Raw genomic sequence first — 27473 nt, 5'->3', positions numbered from 1 at the left:
GAAGTATGCTGCAAAAAATGGTATCTATTTTAAGGCTTTTGTTACTGATGTTCAAATGGAGGAAGTTAGTGTAGCCTTTGAAAGTAAGTGGCAATCAGAAAGTAAATGTCTTTTCCGACGTGCAAAGTTTTACCACTATCCACAAAAGAGTAAAAAAACCTGAAAATATGCTTGAAAGCCAGGAGGTTGAAGTTTATCCCGGAGAAATTGAAAAAGGTTGACAATATAGCTAAATTTAGTTATTATATCGTTCATGTAAATTATAAAGTTTTGGAAGAAATAAGATTTCTCTGTAGATACCTGCACCGAATGGTAATTTTAGGTCTATCAATGTACATTTACAGGCCTAACCTCCTAGTTTTTGAAAATTATCATAGTATTTCTTATATATTGTTTGAAAATATTGAGAACGATATTTGATATTTATTAAATATATTTATAAAAAATCACTGAATTAGATTGCTGTAAATAATAGTTTTCGCAACACAATTAAAAAAATAATTTTTTTATGCGGTCAACAGGGACCGCATAAAAAAAGTCTCACATAGAAAATAACTCAAAACCGTACGAAATAGAATTTATTGACAACAGATGTCAGCACTTGACTGCATCGTCTGGTCTATCGTCTGTTTTACATATTTTTGTCCAGGTGGTGTTTTGTTGACTTAAAAAGTAAATTATTTCATTTTTCGCATATTCATGCAATAATATTACTATAATAAGTGCATTTATGCTATAATAAGTTTATTTAGCTATAATAAGTCAACGTGAGACATGACGAATTCGCACGAGACTAGTCGCCAACTATACCGCACAAATTAAAAATTCGCATTAAAAAAATCGCACAAAATTAGAAATCGCACATTTACAGGCCTAACCTCCTAGTTTTTGAAAATTATCATAGTATTTCTTATATATTGTTTGAAAATATTGAGAACGATATTTGATATTTATTAAATATATTTATAAAAAATAACTGAATTAATTTCTTTACAATAAGAGTTTAAATTGTCATATTCTTCATTAATCAGTCTGACAGGACAACCTGATGGCAGAGGTGGTCAAGACATCAGCCTAGTTCTTTTTGGGGTGGTCTATATCATTGTGGGTCTAGCCGAACCCACGATGGGTATAATTAAAACGGCCCTCTTAGTGCCCACGGGGCGGAGAAAAACAATTTTGGTTTTTAAGTCTATAAGTCAAGAATGGAATAAAAATATTTAACTTAGTAAAATTAATTCTTTGCATTATTTTATTTTCTTTCGAAAATGAACAGGGCATTTACATTAGAAAATTCAAAGTGGCATCGAAAACTTCAAAATTGGTTTGAACAATTTATTTCATCCATAGGCTGCGTTTTTCTTCGTAATCCTCTGATACAGATTGGTTACAATAAGCACTAATCTGTTGGAATGTGCAACTACTGTGGCAACATTCGTTTACCACGCCTCTCTTCTTCTCTCGATTAGAAAAGAAAGGAGAAATTCTTCGAAATGGATATCCGTATTGTCTGGCCACAAGATTCCAATAAGGATCTAAAAATTTTAAAAAGTTATCGTTGATTATAAGAACGTGTAAAGAAAAATAGAATATATTTCTACTTACTTGATAAATCGTCATACGTATAAAAGAATCGTTTTCTTTGAATGGCAGATGGAGGGCTATAATAAGATCCATTGCAAACGAGACTTAGTGCATCCGCTAACTCGGAACCACATGCTTGTATTTTTCTGCGATAGAAGATAGCTCTTTGGGAAAACGGTGGCGAAGAATTTGAGATATTCACCAAAAGGATGCAAACATAAAGAGAAAGAATGATTATGGAACCAACCTAAGAAACATATTTAGCACATTTAGACAAATCGTTTAAAACATGTTGACCAATAAATTCTAAAATTTTACTCACTTCTATTTTCATGTCGATCTCAACTGTTTTTGTCGAGGAAACATGTGTTTATTAGCCATTTCTTCTCTTTTATACTTTTCCTTTGGCATTACTCGTCTACTTCTTGCTAATCTGTGAGATTATCCGGGAAATAAACACATTCGCACTGGACGGACGGAAAAAAAACCTTGTTTTCATGATTTTTAGTCGTTACGTTAATCTCTAATAAATTAAGCTGATTACATTCTGAAATGAACACTTCGTTACAAACACCGGTTAAGTAAGATTTAGGTAATACGAATTAATAATTCTCATCCAAGTTGAAGGTTACAGACCGACGGGGTAGAAAGATAAAGGGGATCGTGTGTCATATCTCGAGTATGGTCGGACTTAATGACTATTTGCTTGTTATTCTTTCTTTCTTTGGATTGTTTTTACTCGTTATTAGCATTTACAATTTTTTATAAAAACCCGTCCCTACCCTCAAAATTAAGCCCTTTTCCATTTTACAGTACTTAAAAATATAAAATTAAAACAAAATAAAATATCGTAACGGATGGCGCCACACGCAGTTTTAAATGTTGCCGGGAAAGTAAATCAACTCGTTGCAGAAAATTTTTATTTAAATTTAACAAATTACTTACGATTAATAGTTTGTAGGTAAAATATATATTTTTTCCTTGTATATATAATAATTTTATATTAAAATTGACGATAAAGTATAGCATAAGTGTCAGAAAAAAATGAAAACATTCAATCTACTATGAAAATCACCCTTTTTTTCTTCTTTTTTTTAGGGAATGGAATTAATGTGTATAATGAGAAACTTTACATTAGAAACACGATATTTCGAAATTGTGATTTCAGATAAAGAAGCAGTTGCCCGCTTCAGATTTCGCCCTTTCTTTAATACTTTTATCCATATATTAATAACTTATTGAGGCATTTTGTTACAAATCAACAGGTATTACAAGTTTTCTTTCCACGATAGATGCGAAACTCGTTGTCAGCCGTCGTTAATTTTAAATAATGAAACTTTTCTTATTGACCGATGAAGCGATGATTTCTATCCTTAATCGTGTCTATTCATCATAGACAGGATTGAAGTTTACTTATTTCTTTTTATAATTTTGCCATCTGGAAGCCCATCGTTGCTAAATGATAGATTTTATGAATCATTTTTTTTTTTTCGGACGAAATCATACAGTGAAGGATGCCAAATTTGTCAACCAAAACGATGAAAAATATACGGAAAAAAAAGATAAACAAGTGAACACTTGGGCGATACTCTTGATTCGTTTCGAATGACCTAGTTCTTTTGAATAAATTATTCTTGTCATTATTATTATTACTTTTTTAAATATTAAAATCTTTTCTAAATTTTATTTAAAACTTCAAAAACAAAATAGGATATTGATGTGTTGAGTGTAGTATATATATTTTTTGTTTTTTAATTTTTAAGCTTGCATTTAAGCTTGCTGTGGTTATTATTTTTTTAAAATTGTATCAGATATTTATGATTTTTTAGCACAATCAGATATTAGAAACTATTAATAGAGAAAATAGTTAAAGCATAAACTTAAATATGTGTTGTTTTTGTTTTTAAAAAATGTTAAAATTTAGATAGAATGACATTAATAGATCAGTCATTTAATTATTTTTATGAATTTTCTAGATTAAAATAAGCCTTTTCTTGTGAAGTTGTAATCAAATTCCTATTCTAAAATCAAAAAATGCATCCTTCCGATAATGAAAACGTTCGGAATTTTGAGAACAGATCTCAGATAGACTATTTTAAATCTAGTGAAATAAAGGACATTCGCATGTTATTATTTAACGCCTGCAATAACAGCTAGCGTATTAATACTAAAAAATTTTATTACAGTGTATGACCTGCTTCAATTTTCTTCTTACAGACGAATTCAAACTGAATTGAGGTCGTCTAGTAAAGTTGAGGGATGAAAATCGGTTTCCATACTACATTGTAAGGATCTCATTCGGATTCGAAGCTGGATCCTTAGGTTTGTAGATAACCATCTAGCTAACTTATACTTTTTAAAACTAAATATATAAATAATACATTTATTTTAAATCTGATATAGTTGTTTTATTTCGAACAAGTAACACAAAATCTGATCCTGCTTCTCATAATATATCAATTAATGAGACGTATGTTAATTCAAATCAAAACGTCGTTCTCATCTCTCAGCCAAACTCAATGTAAATCAGACTTATCCATAATGAGCGAAAATTGAGACAATTCACCTGCATTGCTAAGCGAAAATGCATTAAATCCAGTTCCTTTAATGTATTAAGCACAGTTCTTACCATTGATCTATTGCGAACGAACAACTCACTAATATGGGCTGTCCTCATTAAATAACCAACGGATCTACCGCATACTTGTTGTAGTGAAAATCAGGCTGTAAGTGAAAGTTTATAATCTACAAAAGTTGGATACGTTCTTGAATCCATGTATCCATATTTGAAATCCCTTTAACCATTGTTATATGTTTAACTAGGAGAACAGTTAGTAGCGCTTGCATGACGAAAGGTCATGCAAGTACTATTAACTGAAAATTCTGTAAACTCTATTTAATGCGTCCAGTGGGTATTCTTTCAAGCAGATTAGATGTACTGTCGCACAAAAAAGATTCAAAACACTCAAGATTTTCTGTGTCTATTCCCCACTGACTTGTGAGATCTTCAACTGCACTAGGATTTTTACTTCTGCGAATAGTCTTTGCTGAATAGCAGGAAAAATTATGACTTTTCTTAGGGCTTCCACGCTTCGAAAGCTTTGAAAATCCATAATAAAGATATTCAAGAAGATTCTTTTATAATTAATTCTTTTGAAATAACTTCCATTCTCATCTTGAATGGAAGTTGTTTCAAAAGAATTAATTGTTTATTTATTAACTAAAGAATAAGTTTGATGAACTCTCCATGCAGCGCCTATTAGTGATCTAATCCAAATTCGCGTTACAGGCCTACCATAAAACGGTGCGTAACGCAAAAATTGTCCATAATTATAAACCGAGGAATTTTTGTATTTTTTCAGAATCTGGAATTTATATTAGAGCAGGAACGTTGTTAGGAGACCGGATCATAATTTGCATTGATAAAACCGATCCATCAAGAATTGATTAATAGACATCTTATTTAGACAAATAATGCAATTAATGATGATTTATTTTGCATATGTTACAAGACCTGAAAATGACTTGTCTTGAATATAAACATATATAAAAAAACATTCATAGAAAGAAACAAAAACTAAATTAATAAACATTCACTTTTATTTTAGATTTTGTTTTTTCTATAAACGAATTTTATTAAACATTACTGTTACGCTTTTACTTGTTTATTAATGTTAATAAATGCAGAATTATTTTATTTAATTACTAAAGAAATTATAATTTTAGAATAATAAAAAACCATTATTGATTACATGTGCCTTACATGCTCATTAGTTATTTAAATATTTAAATAATTTATTTATCTCACAGAAATAGCTAAATTTATATGTATATTGTGCGATATGAGTAATTTTTTTTAATTCATTCTGTAACTCGAATAACTGCGCAGTAAATTTTATTTTACTGTTATGAGGAATTATTTTATTACTACTTTCAAATCCTATCCGGATCTTCAGTTTTTCTTCGTGAAACAAGAATCGTAATAACATTACCTATTATCAATCCATGACGAGGGTAGAATTACGTAACAAGTTTATCGTAATTCTGCTGCTCTGATAACCTTGATTGGGATCGAATAGACTTAGAAATTTTTATGGTTAAATTGATATACAGTAGATATGTCAGGTCCCGTTCCTCACAACTTTCCTCCAATTTCTGACTTGTGATGCAGGTGAAAAAAGGCCATCTTAGTGCTTGCAGAATAGAAAAAGTTCACAAAAAATCACGTGTACCAACTTATTATGTATAAGAGTCTCCCATAATTTGCTAAATGAGGCATAAATAATAGGACTCCAGACTAAGAAACAAATCCAATAAAATCAAACTCCGATAATCAAAATAAATTGAAGACTCGGATTCGAATTCCAATGTATAGTGATTACGAAATCAATTAATTCGCGAACTAACGTTTCAATCAATAATAATAAGTAAGAATGTTAGTATCAGGATCATTGCAGGACAGATTTTGAAGATTAAAAAAAATGTCTAATTTGAATCAGGAAAACAAATGATTACACAAAAATTATAAAAGAAGGAATTCGGATGGTCTAAATTCCTTCTTTTATAATTTTTGTGTCTAAGAATTTTGGCAACAATCACTAAAACCATCTAGAAGGGTAGAAGCTTGAAATTTCTCCTCGGATCCGAAGAAAACTTTTAAGTGCAGGACCCGTAGTGGTCACTACCCTTATAACATTAATGGGAAGATGGCCGAACGATTAAGATGGCAGCCTGCCGTTCTGGAGTACCCAGGATCGATTCCGGACGGGTCGAAAACGCCCTGAAATTTTTCGGGACTGGTCCGTCTAGATATATCTAGCCCCATCCCTCACCATCCGACCGCCCTATTGTGGGCCTAGCCCAACCCATAATGAGTTTGAAACAAAGGACCTCTTAGTGCCCACAAGGCTGAAAGAGTTAAATGTATGTACTGTACATACACATTCTTCGTATTCCGTAAGAAAAAACAAGGGGACAAACGAGTCAACTTTACCATCGAGTCCAATAGAAGCTCTCGACGGCCTTGACTATCACCGTCTATATTACATCATTAGTCTTTTTCGAATGATGTCGGTAGATAATCCATCTGAAGATTATCTACCGACATCATTCAGATAGGAAAAACACGAGAACAGATCGTGACTAAAGATAAATCATATTAGTCACGATTCGTCCTCAGTTATTGTTAATAAACGAATATCTCCCGTTGTAAGACATTTTATAATAGCAAAAATTATCATAACGTCCGTGTTTCCATGTGTAAATATTTTCTATGGTAGAAATTATTTATTAAAAATAAACTATTAAGAATTTCTCATCCGGAAAAGGTAAATTCTTCATTGTTTATAAATTAAACCAATCATCAGTGCATATAAACATATATTAGTAATTTGTTTATTATTTTATATTCTTATAAAAGTATAAAAATTAAAAAATGTCATTTTTCATATACAAAAATAATGAAATATTTCAATTTTGCAGGATATTTAGTGTACTCTCGACGCGACATGATGCTATCCTCGTACTTATTACCGCGTGTAGTACACAAGTTAATTAATTATTAAACTTTACGATCGATTATTATTATTTATATCCTATTTAATCAGTATTAAATATTTAAAAAATTGTTCTAGTAGTTTTTCTAGTAATATATGATATTATTTTGTTATTCCTTTAACATTTTATGAAAGAATAACGAATTATTATTAAACATAGCATGAAATTTTAGCTATTTAAATTGTTTATTGTATTAAAAGCTAAATAACAAAAAAAAAAAAAAAAAACGATAAGATTTTTGAAATTTCATGACGTTAGCGTAATATCCTACTTTAAATTTCGTTTTCTAAAAGGGAAATGACTCAAGCGATGACGTCATGCCGCCTCATTTTCATTTTAGTGGTACTTCCGGATAAATGGCGTACAAAGTGCGTAAATGTTCTCAATGAAAATGCTCTAATTGTCACAATTTGTTTTTTATTTTATCAAAATTTATCTATATTTACATTATAAAGTATCACAGAAACGGATAATCGAGTTGTTAATGTCATTTTCATTCATTTATTTGGTTAATTTTTCTTTTCTAATTAAATCTGATATTTATAATTATAATTATAAAGAATATCATGTGTTAATTTGATAGTAAGAGAGATATTTTTTTTTTAAAAAAACTGGATGATTTTTCGATGTGAGTTAAAAATAATTTCTGCAATTGAAACTTGTAAGACATGGCTGACAGCAGGAGACATAATGGTTTAGATACCCCTTATGAGAGAAGATTTTCAGGTAAGGAAACAGTAATACAATCAATTATATTTCACATTTACAAGTAAATTGATATTTTATAAAATTTAAAAACATTCTAATGTATAATTCATAAATTTTATATATTAATTAGCCTTTAATCTTTTTTTATATGTAATACAATACACTCTCTACAAATACCTAGTACATAATTTTATAGAAGGGTTATGGCACAATTGAAACCGTTATTGCACCTGGTGTGCCTCCTAAAATGCATTTCGTTAAATGACCCTCGTCGGTTATGTAATTGTATATTATACGTAAGGCAAAAATACTTAACAATGTTATATATTAACATTGTTATGATAATATACGATTTCCTAACCAACAAGGCCATGTAACATCGAGGGCCGAAATGTATTTTAGGAGGCGTATAAGGTGCAATAATGGTTTCGGTTGTGCAATAACCTGTGAATAAAATTACGTATTAGGTATTTATAGAAAGTATATTGGGTTTTAATTAATGTTTTAAATCTAATATCAATTGATTTGAAGGCAAATGATGTAAAATTTAGGTAGAAGTTAACTTTTGGGTAATTTAAATGTGTACAAATTACTCAGAAGCTACTACTACTAAAATTTAAATTTTTTCTCAAAAATAGTGGTTTTAGAATAACTTTTCCGAGTTCTCCGTGTTCTAAACTCTTTGGAAGAGTTTAAAATATATATAAATTTTTCTTTAAATGAGTGAGATAACTTGACCATAGATACCAATATTTTGAATTTAAAATGATGATAAATGTTTAAATTCTATTTAATTTAAGTAAATTGGGGTATACAGTTTTTAACTTTGTTTCTTGATAAGCAGTTTTCCTGTTCTAATTAGACCAATATATATATGTGTGTGTGTGTGATCTAATTAGATATATATGTACAGTACATTACATGTGCTCTAACCTTCCTTTACCCGAACATCAAAAGCAATCCCAACCTAATGATTTTTCTATCAGAAATTTAAAACTATTATAATTTGGAAATGACACATGCTATTAATTTTTTTTATTTGTAAAATTATACATTTTTCACAAAGTATTAGCAATTCATATTTTGAAAGAAACATTACTGGACCAAATATCTGGCAAGCTTGGGACAAGAAATACTGTAATCTTAATTTCTGGATTTTGCTGGTTTTTTGGACACAGCCTAAATATATTCTTATAATAACAATTGAAAGTTAAGAACTGAGAGTAAAGAAAGGTTTTTAACACACCATATGCCAGTACTCACACAGGTATTAGTGTCATGTGATGTGTACTCTATGGAAAATGAAAAGTAAACTCATGGTGGACTATACTACAGTCTGCCAAATTCAAAAACTATCCATTTTTCTGGTAATTCCAGATTTCTGAAAGCCAGATATTTGGTCTGGAGCTGTATTTTTGTTTTGACATTATTAAACTTTAGGATAGTTGTACTTTGGAATAGTATTATAATTTTTATAATGCAAATTATTTCTTTAAGAAAGGAACAATGCTTACCTTGTCAGTGTTATTTGTCCCAGGTGCCATACTAAAGAAAGTTCCTGAAATGCATCTATGACATTGACAAAATAAAGGTGTCTGACAAGGAAAGCATTTGTGTGGATTAATGTTCCTTTCCTACAGAAATAATTTCATATATTAAACTTATTTAGGAAAAATTGAAAATAAAATTTGATATTGTGAGAATGATGAAACTGTACAAATATGACTTATATATATTAAAATTGAATAATAAATAACTTAATAATAATTCTAATTCTTTGTTTATTACTCAAGTAAAAATATATTATATTTAGCCAAATATAAAATTTAAAAACTAGAAATTAATTTTTATTTTAAATTTAAAATAATCAAAAGCTGTGCTTATAAATATTTATAGTTTTTTTTTTTTTTTTGGTAAGAATTTATGTAAATTTGGTGAGTATAATGTTTCAGTTTAAACCTTTTCTGCATAGCATTTAATATAAGATTCATTATATTTAAATAATTGTCTTTAATTGGGATTATTTTTAAATTAGAAATAAAACAAACTATGTATAAAAATATAAAGTATTTTACAGTAAATTGTATTACATTATAGTTTTTGAGAAAATGAAGTAGTTATTGTATTCACAGTACTGTATATAAAATATGTTTGCAAACTATTTATTCTTATTTTACCTGACACATAGTTAAAAATATGAAAATAGGTCAGATTAAATAAATATAAAAAAAACTGAAATATAATAAATTTAAAATGTTTTAAAAACATTTGATTATATATGTTTTTTTTTTATTCTAAAATATTTGTAATTAATAATAATTTAACCATTTTGAAGCAAAAATAATAATGAATCAAAGATTTAAAAAATTTCATAAAGTTTATTTATATGAATATTGTATACCAGTTGTTATAGATAATTTTAATCATATTGTTGTCATTTAGGCTAATTTTTAACTTTGGTGGAATGAAAAAATTTTATCAGTGATGTGATAAAATCAAAATCACTATTGATTATTTCAAACTTTTAGTATCACTATAATATTTCTATCATCAGAAAAATTATATTTAAGCATAAAGTATACAGTATTTGCAAGAGAGTATAAATTTTGTTTTATTCTTTTTCTTTTTAAAATTTCATATTATCTTAAATATCAAAAATCCTTAGATTTTTAAACCCATCTAAAAATGCTAAGGATTATTCATCTTCAGCAGTTAAAAAAATTCTAAAACTTTGTTTTAGAAGTTTTTAACACTGCTGAAATATTGTTAAATTATAAATATTTAGAATTTGATAGACATGGATACATTGGAAAAAATGATTAATTATTGTAGAAACTGTGTTTGTTCAATATTAACTAAATTAATTCAAAAACTTTCATTACACTTTTAAAATTAAAAAAAAAATTATGAAAAAAAAATTTTTTTTGAGCAATTGAACAATTCCTAAATTTCATTTTTTGTTTGTATAGAAATAATTTTCTTAACATACAAGTTGATTTATGTAAATACAATATATATATTTTTCATGCCAAACAATGATTTTTGAGATATAGTAAGCAAAAGTTTTGAACCTAAGCAGATATTTTATTTAAAAGTAAAGCAATTTTTATAAAATATCTCAAACTAAGTTATTTGTTGACATTTTTTTAAAAATGTCAAATAAATATATAAAAACAGCTATTTTTTTATATTTAATGATTTTTAAGAAGTCATAACAAATAATAAGGTTAAAATTTTGGAAATGAAACAATTTAAAATTAGTAAAATTATTTAAATCATAAAATAACAGTTATTTAAAATATTCAATTTAAATTGTTTGAATATTTTATACTCAGTAGTGGATCCTGATGAACCCAAAAAAGGGGCTAATTGAAAAAATAAAAATATTTCAATAATTACTAAAGTCTTTTTATTGACATGTGCACAATGATTATATTAGGACTGGTTCAATAAATTTATTTGCCATCATGAATGTTTTAAAAAACAATGTTTTGAAGTTTGAAAAAATACGTTAAAATTTTTTGTGTCAATGGGCAGGGCTTAAGCCCCTATAATCCTGAATCTCTCCTTGTCTATACTTAGAAATAAGAATGTTTCAAAAAGCTCTTTATATTTTTAAAGAAATAAACAATCACAAACAAAACCTTTTTAACCAGTAAATGAACTTTAACGTAGTTTCCGAATGTTTTCGGCCTTTACCATGCCTGCCTCAATCATTCAAAGTTAAAAGTCGAGCATCATCATTCTAACATTCCAATTTTTGGAAGTTAGTTTAGTTAAACACCCGAGGCAGGCCTTGGTGAAGGCTGAAAATGTTCGGAAACTACATTAAAGGTTATTTACTGGTTAAAAAGGTTTTGTTTGTGATTGTTTATTTACTCATCCCAGTAAGTTTGAGAAGAAGATTGTTATTATATTTTTAAAGTTTTCAGATGAACAAATGTGTTCAAGTAATAATGTTGAAAAGTTCATTACAATTTTTAAAAAAGTTTTTTTAAAAATTGTAATTTGAATGCTATATATGCTCAATCTGAAGATGACATTTTAAAATGTCGAAAGTACTGTTTTTAGTTAAAAACTTTTCAAACTAAACAACTTTAATGCCAAAACTGTTTGGTTTATTCTTAATCTAAGCTTGGCATTGTTAGAGGGCACATTTTTATAGACAATTACTCAATCTATTATATACATAAATTCTAAATTTTTTATTTTTATCATAATATCAGAAAATTAAAAAAGTAAATATTAAGATGGAAGATTGGAAGATTTTTTTTCTCTTATTCACAAATTAAGTTAACCATACTTTGTAAGAATATCCAAAGTAGATTTTCACTTAATTGTTTTTTGCTTAATTATAATGTTAAAAACTCATCAATTAAGATGAATGAAAAAAAAAACAAATATTAAATTCTACGGAAGTTGTTATAAATTGAATTGATCATTTAAACTAAAGAATAGAACAAAAGAGAATATATTTTAACAGTGATAGAAACAACAATGAATAAAATATTATCTTTTTAAAGTGTCTAACAAAACTAAGAAATACAAAACAAATGAATATTGTAGTTAGAGACATATAGGAACTATAGACTTATTTATTGATAAGATCCAATTGATCCATCTTCAATGCATTCAAATTTTTCCCCTCTTATGTACTATAGAATGTAAGACAAAAAAAAAATTTGAATGTGTATACAATATGGAATTTTTTTTGTTGAATAAAGGATTACCAATAATAAAATGTTTCCATTGTTTTATCAAAATACATTAGCTAGATCTTAATTTTGTAAACTTCACTTAGAAAATTTTTATAGAATTAAAAATTTTATCTTGTAAAAGTAGTAATTTTTTGCTATATCAAAAACATATCTATTAAAGTTATCATTTTTCATAATCTGTCTTGGATCTGTTGGGTCATTCAGTCACTTTTTGTTGTGGGCTGACTATACCTATGAAAAAAGATCATAATGGTGCTCATAGGACAGAATTAAAAGTTTTTTTCGATCATTTACATGAAAGAATTCAGTAAATCATCATGTTAAATTTGTTTTAGACATTTTTAAAATATGTATTTATCTATTGTTAGATAATTACATTACATATAGTATGATACATTTAATTTATTATTTAATAATTAAATATCAAACCCAGCTTTTTTAAAAACACTTAATAAAACATTTAACACCTATCTCTGAGAATACTTTATTTAATTAAACACAAACATTTTCAGCCTAATGGAATATTCCATCCTCACATTTTCTAGATATAGACATACAATTGAAAGGAGATTGTATAACAATGGGTATTTACATAAAACCAACATACGGTCCTCTTTATGTTCCCACTAACTCGAATGACCTGTATGGATACAAACTGTCAGCTTTTCGTGTACTCATTAGAAGAACATATTCATATTGCTCTAATCTACTAGACAGGATGAAGGAGATTAATAGAATCAAAGAAATAACTTCAATCTTGGGATATAAAAAAAGTACAATAGAAGGGCTAATTAAAAGATATGAAGGAGACAAAAGGTTAAGAACCCAAACAAATCAGTTAGAAATCGCCAAGTTCACTTATAATAAAAACAAAATAAACACTCCAAAATAATTTACAAAAGAGCTCCTAATTTGTATAGTATTCTCAGAAATGACAAAGACAAGCTTAAGAAAGAAGAAAAAGTGGGCATGTATAGAATTCTGTTTGAAAATCAACAGTTAGGAATTAAGAAGGACTATATTGAAGTCACAAGAAGGAATTCAGCTATTAGACTTAAGGAACACAAATATGACATCAATAAAGGTTAACACAGTTTTGTCAAGTATGGCACAAGTGGAGGACTCTGTAGTTAAATGGAGTGAAGGAACTATTCTCAAGACCATGCAGTCCCCATCGTTAACTTTGCAACAAGAAAAGATTGAAATCTATAAAAGTAAATTAAGAGATGGCTGTATTAATGCAAGGGATGCGGATGGATTAGCTTCTGCATGGAAGTTCTACATAAAATAAAAATTAAAATATAAAAATTCTTAGTTTGTAGCTGCCCTTATATTGTGATGCCTTTTTATGTATTTATTTTGTTAATTTAGCAATTTTTTCATTTTAAATTTGAATATATAATGATTGAACGTTCCATTTATTACATAGATTCGAACATACACCTAAGCACTAATTTTCCAGCAAATAAACATAAACAAACTTACACTTCGAATGTTTTTGGCCACAAATTTATTGGCCTTCTTCAGGAAAACAATGGGGGGAGGGGGGAGCGTTCTATAAATAGAACACTGCCACGTTGTAAATTTCAAAAGATCGTAAACGGCTGTGACGTATAGTGTGTGACATATTTTATGAGTCTAGGTAGTGTTTCAAAGCTGTTGAAACAGGAATAACATCGGTGTTGATGCTGAAGAAGGCCAATAAATTTGTGGCTGAAAACATTCAAAGTGTAAGTTTGTTTACGTTTATTTGCTGGAAAAATAGTGCTTAGGTGTATGTTCGAATCTATATATACTGTTCCAGTTTTTTGAGGAAGTTATATTCAGTACTATTTATTACAATTTTGAAATACATTCGAATGCCAGTTTACCTGAGGATGGCCTATTCCAGGGATGGCAAACCTTTTTGAGTCTGCATGCCATATTGTAAGCATACTTAGCTTTAAAGATGTTAATGCGTGCCATTGTCTTAGACTTCGAATAATGATATTTAAAGAAATTAAACGAATACGGTTAATTCGAATAAATGTAAAAAATCTGATTGAAAAAAAAGATGATCGGGTGATAAACAGAAAGGATGATTGAAAAAGACAGAAATCGTATGATACATTACGTGCCAGATGATTTCTCTTGCGTGCCACTTTGGGCACTCGTGCCATAGGTTCACCATCCTTGGCCTATTCCATTAGGCTGAAAACGTTTGTGTTTAATTAAATAAAGTATTCTCAGTGATAGGTGTTAAATGTTTTATTAAATGTTATTACAGAATTTAATAAAATATGTTCATAGGTCTCTATGAAATGTAAGACCATTTTTAGTAAATTACTCAAGTATTAGTATATTATTGTCTGCAATAAAATACATTTTTGTGAAATTTGAAATTTCTCAGCTTTATTTTACAAAATGTATACAGGCTGCATTTATTTTATGCCAATTATGCATTCTGGACAAGCTGGCATAAACACAATTGGTGCAAAATAAATTAATTTTATTATGGAATAAATTCATTTATTCATAAACTTTGCAGAACATTTCCAAAGAAAGCTTAATTTAGCCAATGCAAGGATTTAAATATATTCCCACCGTCATTCTACTACATTATTTTAAACACAATGTATTTTAATTGTAATCAGTTGGAGCTTCCAGTATGGTTGCCAATAGCAGCACTTTTGTATGAAATATTTATAAAAACTTTAAAAGTTCATTTATGGGATTTTACTTTGTGGCTTATTCTCTTTATTTATTTTTGAACATATTTGACAGTTCATTTTGCCATTTGAGGCAGTCATTACATTGCTTCATCTATCAAGCCAGCCCTGCTTAGAGTATTAATTAAATTTTATGTAGTTGATTTACTGTTCTGAAATTTATAAAAGTTCTTTCTAAATAACAATGCATAGGAATAGCTGCTTATGTCTATCATTGCTTGGGCTTTTCAGATTGGTGAGGGTGATAAAAACAATTGTCTTAATAGTTACTAAGACACAAATGTCAATAAATGCGCATTAAAATGTGCATTTATTGACCTCAATATTTACAATAATGAAACTGCAAAACACAAAAAAATTATTCAAGATAAAGTTAACAGGATGGAACTCAGACAAGTTTGTCCCATAGACTTAACATTGTACAGTACATTTACCACTTTGCCAAGCCTGAACCATTGCACCTTCTCAAATCTCTCTTCAGAGGTATTATCTACACCAGCAATTTTCAACCAGGGTACATGAAAAAAAAATTAGTAATGGCAAATGTAAGAATATTCAGATTCTGCATTGAAGCCTTTGGTGACACACTCGATGCTTAGTCTATATAAATAAAAATGTACATGTTCGTCTGTTCCTAATAGCTAATCTCCAAAAGTTCTTCACCGATTGCTTTGAAATTTTGACACAATGTTGCATTCGAATGCGCGCATGTTTTTATATAATATAGATGTCAAAATTCCCCTTCATGGGGATAGGGACAAAATTAAGGCTTACCATGAAGAACTGGGCTTCTATTATACTATTTTAGATGCGGCTTTTTGTGTTTTTGATTGCATTTTAATAGGGTACATCAAGAGAATGTACACTAAAAGGGATTTTTCGAAATCCCCCCGTATGGGGAAGTGTTATACATTTATAATAGATACATTTTGAGCCACAGCAACGCGTGGCAGGTACTGCTAGTTTTAAATAAAAATATAATTATATTATATTTATCTGTGTCCTTCCTCCAACACTTTTTGATTTAAAAAAATAAAACTTTTTTACATGTAGGCTAATTGTACAGTGCTGTATAATTAACCAAGGTTCCACTGTTTGAAGACTACATGAAATAAAACTTAGAAAAATGGGGAATTGCTGGTTCTACATGATAAGAACTTTAATTTGATGCCTAAACCAAATTTTTTAGATGTTTACTCAAACTAAGTTGAATTGAAACCCCCTTTCAATTAATATATAGATAAATTTTAAAATATTCAAATATTTCATTTCTGGAAGAATGAAATTTAAATATAGTTCATTAACTATTTTTTTTTGGTGTTCAGTAGTAATCATTGTTCAGTGTTAAATGATAAATCATATTGTGCATTTGTGAAAATTGTTACTGCAGTTTCTAAATAAATACATTAATAAAATTAAAACTTTTTATGTATTTTAATATCAATGTTAATGGTGATTAATTTTGATATTTAATGTTAATTGTTTCTGATATTCTGGCATAACAAGTTGATCTAATTATTGTCATGATGTTTTGCATTTTAAATTGATAAGATTTAATACTATCTTTTGAAATGATGTATATTTATTTTTATTCATTATTATTATTCAAATAACTAAAATAAGCTGAATTAATTTACTGATAGTCTGAGCCAAAGTCTTATATTGCTTGGAGGAAAGTATAGTAAAAAGTAATGATCTATATCAATTACATCATTATACGTGGTATGATCCAAAAGTTCGGGGACTGCAGTAATCTATGACAACATAAGCATGTATTTGAAGTTACAGCATATGAAATGGATTCTACCAAACCACCTCTACGTGTTCAGGTTAATTTCACCCATGTCATGTGATTAAACCGCGAGCGCTGCTGTTTTTTTCCGGAGATAGTTACCTTTGTTCTGCGACGTAATAAAAGTGGAGTTTCAAGAACAACCTCCAACATTAAATTTTGTCAGCATTTAGGTAAAACACCTACGGAGACTTTAAAATTGCTAACAAAGGTGTACGGTGATTCTACCATGGCGAAGTCGAAATGTTGGAGGTTGTTCTTGAAACTCCACTTTTATTACATTGCGGAACAAAGGTAACTATCTCTGGAAAAAAACAGCAGCGCTCGCGGTTTAATCATATGACATGGATGAAATTAACCTGAACACGTAGAGGTGGTTTGGTAGAATCCATTTCACATGCTGTAACTTCAAATACATGCTTTTGTTGTCATAGATTACTATTGTCCCCGAACTTTTGGATCGTACCACGCATTATGATGACATATATTAATTATCAATCATGTGATGTGTAATTGCTTTTGCATAAGTTAAAAGTACATTTTATTGGAAATTTGAATTATTTTAAACGTGTTTATTATTAATATTAAGAATTTTTAAATATGATGAAAAGTCTTATTTTTTTATTGCCTTTCTCCTTCAGGAAATAAACTAAAGCAGTTCTACTAGTTTTTTTTATTTATCATGTAAATTCAAATGTTATAAATATGTATCAAATAAAAATGGTTTTTTCCTTAATAAATTTTAAGTACATTTATCCAATTATTTCAGCTAAAAGAAAAATATTTTCTATAGGAGCTTTGATGTTAGAAAATATTACCTGTGATACTTGATTTAATATCTAATTAGAATGATTAGAATGATACATGATTTAGTAGAATTTTTTGGAAATTTAATCTAACCAAAAATCTGACTGTTGAAGTCAATATTTGAAGTATTGACATAATACTTGTTTTGTATGATAAAATTAGAAAGCAAAACAATTGCTTTTATTATGAAATCTGTGCTTTATAGTGATGAGAATTTTTATAAAGTAACTACCTACTAATATGGTATCAATACTTTGTACTTTTCAAACAGTTTTGACTTAAGTAAAATGTCAAATTTTAAGTCTATTTTAATTTATTTATAAAATAGTATTTTTTTCCTGAAAATCTTTTAATTAAAAAATATTAAATTTGTTTCCTGCCTTTTGTTTTCATTGAAATTAAACATATGACATTAATATACATTTTTCCTTAATTTGTACCTTTATTACACTTTCTGTTGGAAGTATTAGGTATTTTTACTAATATTCTATTTGTGAAGTAAATCCAGTTTATAATTATTATTATTAAATTAGCTAACATAAATAACTTTTCATTTATTTATATTAAGAATCTTGTAAACTAGATTTAGTATGAAATGATTCAGATATAGTGATATCAAATATAAACTAGTTTCTATATGACTGACTATGAGTTTATTTTTGCAATGTCACCTTGAAAATATAAACAAGTGATTGCATTAATAAATTATGACATATAGTCAAAATATTTATTAATAAACTATTATTTTTATTTTTTTTTAATTATAGATTTTATTGAATTTAATTTATATTTAATTTTTGAGATGAATTTAAAAACTCTGATGATAAGGTTATTTTAATATTAACTTTAGAATTTAGTGTGATGTATCAACAAAACAAATAGGAATTTATGAATGTTCAAATAAATAAATCAATTTGAACTAAATACATTGTTAAATGCTAAATTGCTAAATGTATTAGAAAATAATTGTTAGTATTTTTAATGATATTATATTTTCTTTTATAAAATAATAATTAAATTTTGACATATATTTATATCTATTCTTTTCTATATTGTAAATGAAATAAATTTGCACAATTATTATACTGTTATACCAATTTGTCAACACAGTTTGTCCTAAGTTTTATAACTTGTGTAATTTTTTTTGATACACTCATGAAGATTGCATTATCATAAACAAACAAAAACTATCAATTTGGATCAGAAAATTAAAATAATAAACATAGATAAAAAGTACTCAAACATTAATAATATGTTTTATTTTCTTATATGCCATTTTGGCTATTTCACTACTGTTTCCAGATAAGATTTCTAATTTTTGATATATTACTATTTTTCTTATTTTTTCCGAAGATATGTGAATATTACAAAATCCACGTGATATCAGAATATTCCTTGTTATGTAAAATTTGTCTTATAGGGATTCTTATGGAATTTCTTCTAACATATCTCCTACCTATGTTAAGCTTAGACTATACTATTATGGTAGAAAATTCCTGACTGTTATAATTATTTATTTTTATCATTGAATCAGTTCATTTAAAGACACAAGCTATATTGATAAAACTATTGATTTTACACAGCAAAATTACAGAAATAAAATTTCAAACATTAGGCTAATAGATTCATTGTCAAGAGAACATGTGGAAAATTTAAATAAAACTTCTATAAATGCTCTGCAGTCTGATCAATCAGCACTATAGTTCCTCCTCATAAAATAGATTGTAAAAGGATCTAAAGCAGTGGTTCCCAACCGGTGTTCCGTAAGCATCTCCCAAGTGTTCCACAGATTTAGTCGCAAATCGGAAAGTGTACAATCGTATTCGAGCCGCCAAATATCAAAAAATTAAAATCATAAAATTTTCATAAACTTAAATATATATGTACGACTCGTACTTATGGAGTGTACTACTGTTTTGAATAAGATAAGGGCAATGATAAAAACTGAATGAAATATGTAAAAAACATCAGGCACAAGTTTCCCATTAAAGTTATTTAGATATATTTTTTCCTGTCTTAGAATTGGCATTAATAATATGAGTAGAGATTTTGAATTATAACTGCTCAATTCTAATAAAATAACTGATGACAAGCTTACGTATTTCATATTAACTTAAGTAAGTGTTCCGCTAAAGAAAATTGCTCACAAAAGTGTTCCGCATCCTAGAAAAGGTTGGGAACCACTGATCTAAAGTAATAAAATAAATGAATTATTTGTCAATATTTCACTATAATTAAATAATGTTTAATCTAAAAAAAAATACAATAAAACAAACACTTAATGTTTTAGATGCCAAGTTAGAAATATTTTTTAATCAGGATAAACATTTTCAGAATTTAGTATCCTAGCATCCCTTACTAGAAATAAAAATTTAAGCAAAATTAAACATTAACAACTATATGTAAATTGAACATCCTGTTAATGTTTTTTTTTTTATTTGAAGTTGAAATTGCTAAAAACATTTATCCTGAATTAAAAGATTTTTCCAACTTGGCTTCTAAAAAGAAGCCAAGTTGGAAAAATTTTAAGTGTTTATTTTATTACATTTCAAAATGAAAATGAAGTCATTGAAGTCCATAATGAAATAAAGTTAATGTTTTGGTTTAGAGTTTGGATATATTAGGATCATTTGCCACAGTCCTAATCAGGGCTGTGGAGTTGGTAAAAAAAAAACACTCGACTTCAACTCCTGACAATTTTAGTAGGCTGACTGCGGCAAAATTAAAAACCAAGTCATTTTATGGGGGCAAAGGCACTCGGGGGTATCCTACTCTGAACTCTGAAAGGAGCCCTGGGCATTTACCCAAATACTTTTATAGTTAATATTTTTAATATTTAACTTACATTAATATTTATTTGTATAAAAAGTCAATTTTTAACAAATATTTAATAAGAGGAGAAAGGGGGGGTGATAAAATTCAACATCTACATATCTTTTTTCTACAACGTTTGCACTTCAATTTCACTTTTCCAGAAAAGTTAGTCCAACTAAAAAGTGTGCGATCTAACTATTTCAGCCCCTTGTTCAGAAAAGAAAAATATATATACTCTGATCAATTAGTCTCGCTCATTCAGAAAAATAGAGTGCTCATTTAGAGCAGGGATAATAAAGAATGATTCAAAAATATTCGAATTCAATTAAGTCAAAACAATTTAACTACTAAACACAAATACTACAAAGAAAACTACATATTTAATTAATTAAATTGTTGCATTTTGTATTTAAAATAAATGAATTATAACAAAATACAAAAACATTTTAAAAAATTATTAAATATAAAATAAATTTTCTTTCATTTAAATAAAAAATTAAATTAAATTTGAAATACCAGAGTTGGAGTCGACACATTTTTCGACTCCAACTCCTCTGGCCAGAAATTCCTCCTGACTGACTCCACAGCCCTGGTCCTAATTTATATAGCTGATCATCTCTCTGGGTTTTTGAAGCACATCTAGTAGTGATGTGCAAATCTGTTGGTTTTCAGTATCAGGTATTGGTATTTGTGCATTTGGTATACATATTACTCAATTATAATCCTTATCAATTAGGAGGTAATTGATAAGGATTATATAGTAACAAATTGATAGTAATACTTGATAGTTATACTCAAATAAAGTATTGTAATTTAAATTTTTACTCAACAGAATACACATAACACAGGCAAATTAGGGTTTTTCTGTTATGTATAAATTATTCTAGCTTGTATTATAGGCAGAGTTTTCAGATTTATGAGACATACAGTAGTTTTATGCCTATGATTGGTATCATATTTAAGTGAGTTTCTGTTGAGCTTAGTAAAATAGAACAGTTATAACACTATATACTGTAACAAGTTACATGAATGTGGACTCAGCAAAAGAGTTTTTTCTTTCCTTATTGAATTAAGAACTTTCATCTTTTCAGTGAAAGGAAGTACTTTTTTAGCTTCTCTGGCATATCTGAATTTTCAGCATTACTACTATCGTAATTTGGGCCATTATTAAATAAAATAAGGGTTACTTGAATGCAATACCATGACAATCAATCTGCTAACTGAAATTGCTTCTAAGTGACTAATTGGTATGTAGCACATCCAGCATGATTTATATCCCAACTTGAATGGAGTGGATTTCATTATGCAATTCAGAATGATACACAATTTAAAACTTATGAATTATTCATTCTAGAATTTTCCTTTTAATATTGAACTACCTTAATCTGGGTAACAGAAACCATGGATACTGTACTGATAAATGCCATGAATTATCATAATTAAAAAATCTTTATTAGCTTAGATTTTATAATCCATAACTTCTAAACTGATATCAAAATATTAGTGCTTATCTTCATGCATCTATTCCTTTTTATGTTTGCAGCAAGATGCATGTTTTTCTGGAACTAAGAAATCACTTAAGCCATAGATTTAAACAAGGTAACCTATATTATAGCATGACCTAAATTTGTTAACCTGTTCATAACAAAGTGGCAGATTTTCACTACTAGAGTGCACTACTGTATAGGTCATTCTACCATTGGTTTAATCATAGCTTTAATAGTTTTTTTTCCAGAAGTTACTGTTTCTGAATATTTTCTAGGAAATAATACCTTTTATATTTATATTATTATTTACTTAGATATTAATCAGAAATTATTAGAAAATGTTAATATAATTTAGTTATCATTAATCTCAAGACAATTAATATGCATTGTAATAATTATGGTTTTTGTCTAAATTGATGATAAGATATTTCAAGATATTTCAACACAGTAATGACCTGCCCAACCTGAAATATCTCGAAAGACTAGAAATATTCAAAGCATTTAAAAGAGGAATGGCGATTAATTTTAAGGAAATGGACTCCCTTGGCCTGATATCATAATACATTTTAGTATTTAATTTTGAAAAAGAATATTGGAGTAGTTTGTTTTACATAATTTTTAAATTTTTACCTTTGTGCAGACTAAACAAAAATTATTGTATATTTTTATTTAGTCTGCATGAAGTTGTTCAAAACTGTGTTAGATATTACTATAATCACGTATTAACTTTATATTTATTTAGCATTATAAACTTATTAAATATAACTAAATAATAATTAAAGTAAGTTCTAATTTGTTGATTATTACTATGATAATTTTAATTTTTATATTATGGTCCTATGCTAAAAATAGTACATACAGTACAGTACATATCTACAGGAAGATCATGTAGTAGTTTATAATAATTAACAATTAACTATTATTGATTTCAGTTTGTATGTTAACATAGTATGTATCTAAAAATGGTTTAGAGATCACTAATATTCAATTATTTTTCTGTTTTTTTTTTCTATATGCAATACAGTTCAAACAAAGTAACATTATTGTAAGATTTTAATTAATGTGATACAATATCACGATTTAAAATATCTGTATACTTCTTGTTAGTTATCTTTTTGAACTCATGAATATGTTAGTTATCTTTATTTACTTCATGAATATGTAGATATAGTACACATGTCAAAGCCTGATGAGTTAATATAATAATCATAGGCATATTATAGCTAGAATATTTAGGCGATCATTGGATTATTATATGAATATGTAGATTTCTGCAAATGAAATAAAAATTATATTAATTAGGCTGCTGTTATAGTTTACCATTTTATTGTTTTAGTTTTATTAAACTTTGTTGTTTCTAATTAGTTATAGCAATTCCCAACCTGCAGATCTTTAGGGTTTGCAATCAAATGACTACATATTAAATAGTGTTCAGACTCTGATAAATAATGACTGAATGTTTTTAGTTACAATGCTTAGGTATGTATTGATGTGACTGATTTTTATATACTTTTTTATAAATTTCATGATAAATAGATATGCACAAATTGCTAATATTCATCAATAATCTGATGGCGATATTCAATGTGCTATTTATATGAAAGGTTGCATAACCAGCATGAAATAGATATAATTAAATGAAAACAAATGTTTTCTTCCATTTTTAACAATCATCATCAAGTTTAGAACTAATAGAATGTGTGTATTAAAAATAACAAAAAATTTAAAAGTTTTGAACATTGTGAAAATATGCACATGCTCAATGTTGCGTTTAACAAGGTTCTTCAAACTGGATAACAATTTTTAAAAATACCCAGTTTATACAAAACATAAAATCCAAACTTAATTCAAGACCTATTATAAGTCAAAGCACGCCCTCCATGCAGTTGCCAGGAGTCCATTTCCTTAAAATTAATCGCCATCCCTCTTTTAAATGTTTGAATATTAGTCTTTCAAGATATTTCAACACAGTAATGACCTGCCCAACCTGAAATATCTCGAAAGACTAGAAATATTCAAAGCATTTAAAAGAGGAATGGCGATTAATTTTAAGGAAATGGACTCCCAGCAACTGCATGGAGGGCTTGCTTTGACTTATAATAGGTCTTGAATTAAGTTTGGATTTTATGTTTTGTATAAACTGGGTATTTTTAAAAATTGTTATCCAGTTTGAAGAACCTTGTTAAACGCAACATTGAGCATGTGCATATTTTCACAATGTTCAAAACTTTAAAATTTTTGTTCTTTTTAATACATTCATTCTATTCTATTAGTTCTAAACCTGATGCTGATTGTTAAAAATGGAAGAAAATGTTTATTTTTCATTTAACTAAATCTAATTTATGCTGGTTGTCAATAATTACTTATTTTATTCCTTTATATCAGTAATTTCATGGAGATTAGATATGTTAAAATTAGTGATGGGATGATTAATGGGAATCAGAAAATTAGAAGTTTTTAATTTTACATGCCGGTTAAAGGTTTACGTAAGTGAAATTTTTTGGAATCAGAAAAATTGATCATTTTCCAGTAACCAGAATCAAGCAAATTTTGTCAGGCTTTCTGATTTTACCAAATATTATAAGAAAGTTAATTATTTGTTTCACTCAAATATTAAAAATTTTTTAAATTATGATATTAACAATTAAATATTAGTTTATTAGAAACTTTTGTGTTGACAAAGCAGAGAGTACGCGACACCTCATACCCAAAGTGATATCTGTCTTGGCAGACTTTTCTTTCATGTAGATTGCATTTGGTCAGTACTAACTGTCTCCATTTTAGGAGAGATTGGTTGACTTTGTAATATAACACCTTCATCCACTCATATCTTTAATTGTCCATCAGGTTGCTGGTTCCAGTTCCTAGTTTCAGACAAATTTGAAAATTTTTTTTTTGTTGGAGTTTGGTGATTTTAATTAAAACAATATAAAATACCACTGATGCATTACTTAATTTTTTAAAAGAATAACTATTGATTTAATGTCAGTTAAGGTTTTGAAACAGTTGATTAAATGTAACTTATATATATAAACCAAATAAATTATTACCAAATAAATTATTGTTTCTTGTAAATAAATATATTTTATATATATTCTGTAATATTGATGATTTTAAAATATAAAAGATTATTTTCCTATTTGTCTTAGTCTGTTATAATTAGTAAATGTCATAAACTGATTAAATTTATTAAATGTAAAGTATATACTATCCATATAAAATTATCTTAATTTATTTAATAATTGAAAGGTTAATATTCTGAAATTGTTAATTAACTGAGTCGTCTAGTTATGTAAGAGAGTCTACAAGTCGCTAAGCTAATGTAATTGGAATTACTAGAAATTATTGAATTATTATTGGAAAATGAAAGAAAGAATTTAGGTTATAAATTTTCAATAAGCATAAAAATAATTTTAGGCTGACTCACCTTAGTTTTGCTTGTTAATTTAAAGTAATAACATATTACAGTAGTTTCTTGTACTTATAAACATTTGTACTTTGGACGGATAAAGCAATGAATATCTTATCTCTTGATTGTGAATTTTATAGGTGAATCCAATAGTGATAGTGCTCCTGACGATCATGATTGTGATTTTGAGCCTGCACTAGAATTTGATGACACAGAATTAGTACAGGCAACAAAAGCAGGTAAATTTTATTTTTAATAAGGAAATATTAACTTGTTTTGCTCTAATAAATATTGCAAATTTTAAATTTTTTTTCCTAAGTATTATAGAAATCTTTAATCAATTTATAACTGATATATAAACAGGTATAAATTTATAAATTTATGTATTCTTTTAACAAGAATACATAAAATTGATATAATATGTTTAAAATTAATGTTTATTTGTAATTTATATATATTTAATGCAATACATAAATATTGAGATTTCAAAATCTTATGATAATAGATAATAAGTCTTTCATTTTTATTTGTGTGTGAGAAAATTGAAATTATTAATTATTTATAATTGTTTTTATATTCATAGAATTAGAAATGGATAAATCATCTGAACAAGATGATGATCCATTATTGGAATCACCTATGTCGGATGGTATTATGGATGAAAACTTTGAGGATGTTCTTAGTTTAAATTTTAACAAGGATATTGATGTGGAAATAGCAGAGGAAGCTATTGATTTTTCAGATATTGCCAAATATGGAATTGTTGAAATAGCAGGTAATAACAAATAAGCATACAGTTTAATAAATATTTAATTTTGATTCAGAATAAGTAAGTTTTATTGCATATATTATGTTTTAGAATTAGTTTAATTTCTATAAGTTATTTTTAATTTTCTAATGCTTAAATTTTAAATTGTGTTAACTGTTTTTCCCCTATGTTTTGAACAATTCTTCTCCAAAATAAACACCTCATTACAATTGGAAATAACTGATATGCAGATGCCTGATACAAAAATGCTTGAATATTTTTATAGTGAATTTATTTATCTGTATCTTAAATGATAATTTATAAATGATCAAGAAAAGAATGTTCTAAATTTATTAAAGAAACATTGCATTGAATTCAACAAATTATTAGAAAAGTTGAAGTTCAACAGACTGTATAATCCAAATTAATCCTAAGATGTCCAAAAAGATATTCAATGTGATTGGAAGTGTGTCTGTTTTTGTTTGTTTGATATATTTCTTGCATCTTGAAATAAAAAAATTGCCATTTTAGTGACATATATGACAGTAATAGCAAAGTAAGTAGTGAGTGGCAAAGCATGTTTTACTTCCTTCTAAAAAAAGAAAAAATTTTAAATTACAATAGATTCCACTTATTTTAATAACAGATAATGTTATTAGAATTAGCAGGTCTCCAAAAATACAAGTTAAAATACATTACAAAACTTTGCATATGTGAGAATCTGGGCCAATACTTTTTGTTTAAATTGATAAAATTGAAAAATTTTAACAAACAAAACCATTTTGTTGGTATTTGAGTCACACAGGGACTTTCTTTCGTTTTAGAAGGAAGTTCCTGAAGAGAGATGTTGACTTTGATATCAATCCAACAAGGAAGCTCCTTGTTGGGTTGATATCAAAGCTATTTGTTGCTTCTTTCCTCAGGTGATTCAAATCGTCCCTAATTATTGGATGGGCAAAATCCTATAAATAGGGCCAAATACGAATGCCCAATGCTGCAACTGGAAACCAAACTCTCAAGAAAGGTCATGTCTGAACTGAAAGAGTTTCCTGCCAAATGCAGGAAACTGCAGTCAGCCCTGCCAACAATTCAGAAGAAAATAAGGAACTGAAATTAAGTATATTTAACTCAAATATGTAAAC

At 27.6% G+C, this 27473-nt stretch overlaps 2 protein-coding genes across 6 annotated transcripts in view; one reads left to right on the top strand and one right to left on the bottom strand.

Annotated features, from left to right (window-relative positions):
* Positions 1-1229: 1229 nt before the first annotated feature.
* On the bottom strand, positions 1230-25687 carry LOC136988348 (insulin-like). Of its 4 annotated transcripts, none has more exons than XM_067286232.1 (5): positions 25602-25685; positions 9363-9482; positions 1907-2131; positions 1606-1831; positions 1230-1535 (listed from the first exon to the last, which is right to left on the bottom strand). In XM_067286232.1, exons 3-5 carry the CDS (start codon positions 1916-1918, stop codon positions 1336-1338), a joined length of 438 nt encoding a protein of 145 aa, XP_067142333.1. In that variant the 5' UTR covers positions 1919-2131; positions 9363-9482; positions 25602-25685; the 3' UTR covers positions 1230-1335. The 4 variants fall into 4 exon arrangements, with proteins under 4 accessions (XP_067142333.1, XP_067142335.1, XP_067142334.1 ...); XM_067286234.1 differs by having other exon boundaries at positions 1907-2017; XM_067286233.1 differs by lacking the exon at positions 9363-9482 and having other exon boundaries at positions 25602-25687.
* The window catches only part of RhoGAP68F (Rho GTPase activating protein at 68F), a 50269-nt gene continuing 30253 nt past the window's right edge, over positions 7458-27473 (top strand). The window contains exons 1-3 of one of the 2 annotated variants that reach the window (XM_067286230.1): positions 7458-7866; positions 25724-25822; positions 26167-26358. In XM_067286230.1, the coding sequence (XP_067142331.1) occupies positions 7809-7866; positions 25724-25822; positions 26167-26358 (349 nt within the window). In that variant the 5' untranslated portion in view covers positions 7458-7808. The remainder of the gene's footprint in view (positions 7867-25723; positions 25823-26166; positions 26359-27473) is intronic. The other variant, XM_067286231.1, reaches the window with a different exon arrangement.

Source organism: Centruroides vittatus, unplaced genomic scaffold (assembly GCF_030686945.1).
Source record: "Centruroides vittatus isolate TY-2023 unplaced genomic scaffold, ASM3068694v2 scaffold_3293, whole genome shotgun sequence".
NCBI lineage: Eukaryota > Metazoa > Arthropoda > Arachnida > Scorpiones > Buthidae > Centruroides > Centruroides vittatus.
Note: the sequence above shows the minus strand (reverse complement) of the source record. Positions and strands in the feature narration are given on the sequence as shown.

Bases quoted from the DNA above. Each gene is read 5' to 3' on its own strand.
- LOC136988348 (XM_067286233.1), bottom strand. The intron at 1,536-1,605 runs GTAAGTAGAAAT...TAAAATTTTTAG, and splicing joins TACGTATGACGATTTATCAA to ATCCTTATTGGAATCTTGTG.